At 34.2% G+C, this 8,577-nt stretch overlaps 1 protein-coding gene across 4 annotated transcripts in view; it reads left to right on the top strand.

Moving 5' to 3' along the window:
• The first annotated feature begins 267 nt into the window (after positions 1–267).
• PCDH11X (protocadherin 11 X-linked) overlaps positions 268–8,577 on the top strand; it is a 920,016-nt gene continuing 911,706 nt past the window's right edge. For all 4 annotated transcript variants that reach the window (XM_005883184.2, XM_005883183.2, XM_005883182.2 and 1 more), the window contains exon 1: positions 268–837. In XM_005883184.2, the coding sequence (XP_005883246.1) occupies positions 298–837 (540 nt within the window). In that variant the 5' untranslated portion in view covers positions 268–297. The remainder of the gene's footprint in view (positions 838–8,577) is intronic.

Genomic DNA, 8,577 nt, shown 5'->3' with positions numbered 1-8,577 from the left:
TCCTAGTCCTTTTAATTACTGTAGATAACTGTAGATATCTTGTTTCATTTTACATTTTAATGTAAAAATGCATATTTTATTTTTAAAAAATCTGATAGTTTACTTAACTGTTGATTGTACTATTTTTGTTTAATGATTTTAAATTAAACTGAGTAATTATTAAACATACATTTAATTGTCAGCTTTACTAATTTCTTCTTCCTCTTCCTCTTTCTCTATCTCTTCTCTTTCTTTTTATTTTCTTTTTGACAGTACTCTGCGGGGGGGGTACAACGAACTTTGAGCCTTGTACCTGGTATGGACTTGTTGTCCGGGACGTATATATTTGCGGTCCTGTTAGCATGCGTCGTGTTTCAGTCTGGCGCCCAGGAGAAAAACTATTCCATTCGAGAAGAAATGCCAGAAAACGTCCTGATAGGCGACTTGTTGAAAGACCTCAACCTGTCCCTAATTCGACACAAGTCCTTAAAAATTCCCATGAAGTTCAAGCTAGTGTACAAGACTGGGGAAGTGCCACTGATCCGAATCGAAGAAGGTACTGGTGAGATCTTCACTACTGGAGCCCGCATTGATCGTGAGAAATTATGTACTGGTATCTTGCTGGATGGCCGTTGCTTTTATGAAGTGGAAGTTGCCGTTTTGCCAGATGAAATATTTAGACTGGTTAAGATACGTTTTCTGATAGAAGATATAAATGATAATGCACCATTATTCCCAGCAACCGTTATCAACATATCAATTCCAGAGAACTCAGCTATAAACTCTCGATTTGCTCTCCCAGCGGCCATTGATCCTGACATAGGAATAAACGGAGTGCAAAACTACCAACTCATTAAGGTGCGTTTTAAAAACATTTTGCTAGAGAAAACTCATTTTTTTAAAGACAAAAAGAATGGTTTTAGAGTACTTCAAAATTTGAGTAAGTCATCACCTTAATTTTTCAAAGTTTAAGCAAAGTATTGTGGAGAAAATTAATCAATGCAATTTTCGAAATTGCATAGGGTTTATTAATCTGAATCTTCATTTTATGTCTATTAATTTTCACCAATTGTTAGTGTTTCCCTTAATCCACTACTGTGGTAAGACAAGGGACTCAACCATACTACTTACAAATCAATAACCAACCCTATAACTTACTTTTAATCTGTCTGATTATGATTGCCACAAACTTGACCTAAACACACAAATCTAAAAGTTAAGAATGAATTGACACGTCAATTTTTCTCAGTGATTATTTTTGATAGAAAGCTTTATCTTGCCTTTTGAAAATATTCTGGATAAATTTATTTGAGAGATGAGTAGAACATTTTTCATTACTAGCATTTCTACACATATATAGAATAATGACAATTATTTTTCATAATGATTTTCAAGTCAAGGTAAGATCTTTAAGCATTATGAGTCATCAAAATGAGGGTAAATTTCAGCCAATGTGCTGTTTGTTAATGTTAAATATTTTCATTTTTTTTCCAACTCTTTGAAAACACAGAGGATTTATTTGCATTAGAGGGTAAGTAAACCTTTTAGTGAAAAAGATTCAATTAATCTGAAGAACCTATTTTGCCTTGAGTTGGGTCTTGGATGGGGAAGGCAGAGAGAAGATTAAATGGTTTCTTCAAAATATTTTAATTACCTATGTGATATATAGAGCAGTAGAAAACTCAGATTTTGGTATTTGAAATAGTACAATGTGCTTGAATGACCTTGAAAAATGTGTAAAAGAACAAATGTGTAGATTTAATATAGAGATAGTCAAGGGATTTTCAAAATTTTATAAACATTTTTTGACAATTCATTACCAGATTGCATAGGGTTTATGAATAACATGAGTAACATGATCAATGCTAAAAGTATTCAAAGTTCACATAAATAAGATATTTTAATGTATATTACCTGAAGGTTTTGGCCTGGAAGATGTGAAATATTGGAAAACTTCTCAGCTGATGCCAATATGTTGTGAAGGTATATTTATTTATAAATTCATTTAGAAATTGAAGGTTACAGAACTCTTGAGTGAATTTGAGTGATATGCAAATTTGTGTGTAAATATAAGTAAAAACAGAAAGAGAAGTGATAGGCTATTTATAAATGAGCATTTAGGTAAAATCCATTCAGTGGAAAAAGTTGTAAGAATAAGAAAGGTATAGATCACAATTTTGTATTTAGAAAAAGTAGATAAGCCCCTTCCAGCTTAACATTTTTGACCTTTAGTTTCTTCTATCATAATATGAAGATGATGATGTAAATGTCACAGGACCAGAATTGGAAAGAATAAGCACTAACTAGAGAGTAGATATAACGTCATAAAATATTTTTGGAGATGCTTTAAAATATGTGGCAATTTATAGAAATGTGAGGCTTAGTGAATACTATCTTTAAAGCAACACTGTCAATAGAACTTTCTGCAATGACTACATTTCTATATGTGATATCCAATATAGTAGTTACTGGCCACATGTGGCTATTGAATACTTGAAATAGGATTAGTGTTACCATTGAACTGAATTTTAAATTTTATTTAATCTTAATTTTAATTGCCACATATGATGGTAGCTACCATATTAGACAGCACAGTCTAAGCAATACCACTTTAATTTGAAAGTAAAATTTAACAGGTAAAAGCAAAGACTTGTCAAATTAAAAACATTTCATTCTACTTTAGAATGTATGATAAGCCAAAAGTGAACTATACAATGCACCTAAACTACTGGGGCATTTGTATGGCTCCATGTACAAGTACTATTCTGACTCTTTGTTTAAAATAATGAGTATGGAATATAAAGCTAATACCTGGGCATGCAGAGGGCTAAGACATGGGTGATGTTAACTGAGTGTACTTTGACTTACAAAAAGGTCCTGTCATGAAAATAGTATGTATCCTGGCAGGATAGAGAGGTTAAATAAAAGGAAGGAAATAAACATGTTTTGATTAATCCATAAACTTTAATAAATATTACAATTTGAAAGTAAGTAGGCTAACCATAGCAATGTATTTTAAAAGACCCTCTGTCCAGCAGAATAAAATAAGAATTTAATTAACACTTATTTGTTCTATTTTTGTTAATTAGAACAAGACTAACAAAATCATAGTTTACCCTAACTAGAGAAATAAAAAATCCATATGAAAAAAAAATCACATAATAAAGGGGGAAATAATTTTAAAAATTCTAGGCAAAAATAAGTCAGTTTGTATATGAAAGGGTCCTGCTTTTGACAACTGTATATTAACTAACTAAAAATAAAGGCAGTGGTAGATGAATGGCAGCATGAGAGAGCCCCTTGGTTTCTCCCCTTGAAGTTTCAACAATTTGAATGGCTGTAACTCTACAACGGATTCCATAGTGAATGCACAAATACACCTGAGAGATATGCACATTGAAACATCTAAAGGTGGGCAAGTGTGAGTGAAGGCGGGGAGGTGAGAAGGGCAAGAAGCTGAAAGGAGCCGCACTTGCAGTTCTGCAGCTGAAAGCTCACAGTGAGGCTCAGCCTGGAAAGGGGAGGAATTGAGTTGTGGCTCATACTCCATTCAGCCAGGAGGAGCAAAGAAATTTAGTGAGCATTCCTATAAGAGTAAACAGTACAAGCTGTGGCTGAGCCCAGGTTCCTAGTCAAGACACAGCACTGGAGTGAGGAAGCGGTTGTAGGCCAGTCAGCATTCCAGACAGAGAAACAAAGCCATGGAGCTTGGTTGCCCATAGCCTCCCAGAGCTCGCCTCCCTTTGTCCTTGGTATGTAGTTATGGAGCACACTATCTGCAAGCTGGAGAAATGGTCCTACAGAATCAATTTCATCCCTGAGCAAAGAGTGCACTCTGTGACTGGGTTCAGGGTTGGGGCACAGAGAGGACTCTCAGATGTCAGGATGGCTGAGATCACTGTAACTGAAATGGCAAAACAACACAGAAGGCTGCTGGGTTCCCCCAGCTCAGCTCACCCCACCCCAAGGAATTGCAACTACACTGATGGCAGTATCTGGCTGTGGTGACAGCACTGGGATTTCACAGACATAAAAACTTGTGATTTAGCTCCACCTATTGGAAAATAATAAAAGGCCTATTCATATTAATCTGCTAGAGAAGTGTCACCTATATATAGATGCCTACACAGAGAAGGAATCCATCAACTACTATGAATAACCAAGGTAGTGAGGCAGTTTGAAAAGAAAATGAAAAATCTCCAAAAAAACAAACTTGAAGACATGGAAATATGTGATTTAAATGACAAAGAAATAAAGATTATAGTTCTGAAAAAACTCAATGTGATGCAAGAAAACAGATAGGGAGCTTAATGAACTGAGAAACCAAATCAAGGAACAAAACGAGTACTTTACTAAAAATATTAAAACTTTAAAAAAATAAACAAATAGAAATTGTGGAGATGAAGAATTTAATAAAGGATATCAAGAATGAATTAGAGAGCCTGGCAGTGTGGCTCAGTGGTTGAGCATTGACCCATGAACCAGGAGGTCACAGTTTGATGCCCGGTCAGGGCACATTCCAGGGTTGTGAGCTCTATCCCAAGTAGGGGACATGCAGGAGGAAGCTGATCAATGATTCTCTCTCATCATTGCTGTTTCTATATCTCTCCCTCACTCTCCTCTCTTTGAAATCAGTAAAAAAAAAAAAAAAAAGAATGAAATAGCAAGAATAGGAAATAGAGCTGACCAGATGGAGGAAAGGATTAGTGATATCAGGTAGAAATCTAGATATGACAGAAAGGGAAAAAGAGAGAAAATTGAGCATAAAAAAATAAAATAACTCTAAGAGAACTATCTAACTTTATCAGAAAGAGCAATATAAGAATAATAGGCATACCAAAAGAAAAAGAAGAGAGAGAAGGGAACAGAGAACCTATTCAAATACATAGCTGATGAAAACATCTCAAACCTATAAAAAGAGCTAGATCCTGGAATCCAAGAAGGAAACAGAACACCTAATTACCTCACTCCAAAAAGGCCTTTTCCAAGGTACACTATATTAAAACTGTCAAAAATTAATGACAAAAAATAATTCTCAAAACAGACAGAGAAAAGAAGAAAGTAACCTATAAAGGAATGTCCATTAGGTTATCATCGGACTTCTCAGCAGAAACCCTACAAGCTAGAAGAGAGTGGAACAAATATTCAAACTACTGAAAGAAAGAAATTACTAGCCAAGTATAATATATCCAGCAAACTTATCCTTTAGATATGAAGGAGAAATAGAAGAAAGACCTCCATTGCATGAAGTACTTAAGGGGATTATTCTACCTGAAGCAATAAAGTATCACAAAACTATGAGTAAGATCACCAACAACCTTATTGCAAAAACACAGATGATTTGTGACAACAAAAAAAAATAAAAGGGGAGGGGATAAAGGTCTGAATTTGAAAAGGAGGATGGAGGCCAGATTCATTCAAAAGAAAAAGGATTACTGTATTTGTGAAACTCTCTTTTTCATAACCCTAATGGTAACCACACATGAAAACCTAAAACTTAGATACGTAACTTTAAAAAAGATGAAACAGAGGAAAGAAATATGGAACCCATTAAAGAAAAACAACAGACAGAAACACAAAGGAAAAGAACCAATGGAGGCACAGAGCTACCAGAAAATAAAGGATAAAATGGCTATAGGAAATCCTCGTATACCAAGAATTACTCTAAATATAAATGGACTTAATTCACCAATAAAGAGGCAAGGCACAGAGCAGCAGATTGGATCAAAAACAAAACCCGGCCATATGATGGCTTCAGGAGACTTAGCTAAGCTGCAAAGACAAAATTTGACTTAAAGTGAAAAGGTGGAAAATTATTCTCTAAGCAAATAACATCCACAGGAATGCAAGTGTAGCCTTACTTATATTTGACAAGATGATTTCAAGATAACCAAGGTAATATGAGAGAAAAATGGATATTGTATAATGATAAAGGTGATATCAAGAAGACATAACACTTCTTAATATATATGCACCCAATCAGGGAGCACCAAAACATATAAAGTAACTACTAACAGAACTAAAGAGAGAAACTGACAAAAACACAATCATATCGGTATTCCATTGACAGCTCTTGATAAATCAACAAAAACAGAAAATTAATAAATATCAACTTTAAATGACATGTTAAACCAAATGGACATAATAGACATTTGCAGAGCCTTTCATCCCAGAATATCAGATTATACATTCTTCTCCAGTGCACATGGAACATTCTCAATGATAGACTATATGATTGGTCACAAAACTAGCCTTAGCAAATTGAAGAAGATTGAAATTATACCAAGAATATCATCTGACCAAAATGCCTTGAAATTAAAAATCAACTGAAAAACAGAAGTAAAGAAACCCACAAATATGTGGAAATTACAAGACCGGTATCTTAGCATTTGGCCACTGCACCCATGAGTACATAAATGTAATAAAAAATCTATGGTACATTTACACAAGGGAATACTACATGGCTGTAAAAAGGAAGCAACTCTTACCTTTTGTGACATCATGGATGAACCTGGAGATTATTATGCTAAGAGATATAAACCAGCCAGAGAAAGACAAATATATGCTCTCACTTAAATGTGGACTCTAATGAACAAAATCAGCTGACAAACAAATAGAACCACATACATGGATACATGGTAGAGACTAACAGATGTCAGAGGGGTGGTGGGGAGGAGGGCAAGCAGGATGAAAGAAGGTGAATTGAATAGCCAAAAAACATACATGCATAGGTCATGGATGCAGATAACAATGTGGTGAGGGCCAGAGGGAGGCGAGGTGGGAGTCTCTGTGGAAGTGGCAAAGGTGGGAAAATTGGAGACATCTTAATAATGAAAACAATAAAAACAAAAATATATTACAAATATGTGGAGATTAAAAAACATATTGCTGAAAAATGACTGGGTTAAAGAAGAAATAAAAGGTGAGATAAAAATATATATGACAATATATATCAAAATTTCTGGGATGCAATAAATTCAATTATAAAGAAAAAAACAAGAGAAATCTCAAGTAAACAATGTATCATTTCATCTTAAAGAGCTAGAAAAAGAAGAACAAAATCCACCTAAATTCACTAGAAGGGAAATAATAAAAATTAGAACAGAATTACATGAAATAGAGAACAAAAAGACTATATAAAAATTAATACAACAAAGAGCTGGTTCTTTAAACAGACTAATAAAATTGACAAACCCCTGACTAGACTTACTAAAGACAAAAGAGGAAAGATTCATATAAACAAAATCAGAAATGATAGAGGAGAAGTTACTACAGACAAGATCATACTAGAATACTATAAAAGATTATGTGCCACCAAATTCAATAACCTAGAAGAAATGGATAGGTTACTAGAAATATATAACTTTCCTAGACAGAATCATGAAGAATTGGGAAATCAAAATAGATTGATAAACTGTGAAGAAATGGAAACAGCCATTAAAAACCTCCAGAAAAAAAAATTCCAGGACCATATGGCTTCACTAGTGAATTCTACCAAGCATTCAAAGGAGATTTGATACCTACCCTTCTCAAACTCTTCCAAAATGTGAAGAAGGGGAAATACTTCCTAACACATTTTATGAGGCAGGGGCTGGGTGGAGATAGGCAAATGTGGGGAGTGGGGTTGGGGGTTGGGTACATCTATATTAGTGTCAACAAAAAAATAAAGTTAAAAAAAGTGACCAGAGGGCCTGAACAGACATATCTCCCAAGATGACATGCAAATGGCCAACAGATATATGAACAGATGTTCAACTTCACTAGCTATTAAGGAAATGCAAATCAAAACTACAATGAGACACCCATTAGAATGGCTATTATCAACAAGATGAGTAATAACAAATGTTAGAGAAGTGTGGAGAAATAGGAACCCTCATTCACTGCTTTTGGGAATGTAAACTGATACAGCCACTGTGGTAAATGGTATGGAAGTTCCTCAAAAAATTAAGAATAGAGTTACCATATGAGCCAGCAGTCCCTCTTCTGGGTATCTATACCAAAAATAACTGGAAAACATTTATTTGCAAATATATATACAACTATATGTTCATTTCAGCATTATTCACATTGGCCAAGACATGGAGATAACCATAGTATCCTTTGATAGAGAACTGGAAAAAGACAATGTGGCACATATACACAATAAAACACTACTCATCCATAAGAAAAAAAGTAAATACTGCCATTTGTGACAACATAGATAGACCTTGAGAATGTTATGATAAGTGAAATAAGTTCATCAGAAAAAGCTAAGAACCATATGATTTCACTCATATGTGATATATAAAACTGAAACTCATAGACACAGAAAACAATGTGGTGGTTACCAGAGGGAAGGGGACAAGTGAGTAGTATAAGGTAAAGGGGCCCAAATATATGGTGACAGAAAATAATCTGACTTTGGGTGATGGAAAGACAATACAGATTATGTATCATAGAAATGTACACTTGAAATGTATAAATGATCCTATTAACCAATGTTATCCCAATAAATTTAATTAAAATATAAAATAACTGTGTTTATGAAAAAAGTAAAGGCAGTGGTAGAAAATATTTATTAATGTATTTAAAATGTGTATTATATAAAGTAACATAAGA

The sequence above is a fragment of the Myotis brandtii genome, unplaced genomic scaffold (assembly GCF_000412655.1).
Source record: "Myotis brandtii unplaced genomic scaffold, ASM41265v1 scaffold779, whole genome shotgun sequence".
Lineage (NCBI taxonomy): Eukaryota > Metazoa > Chordata > Mammalia > Chiroptera > Vespertilionidae > Myotis > Myotis brandtii.
Note: the sequence above shows the minus strand (reverse complement) of the source record. Positions and strands in the feature narration are given on the sequence as shown.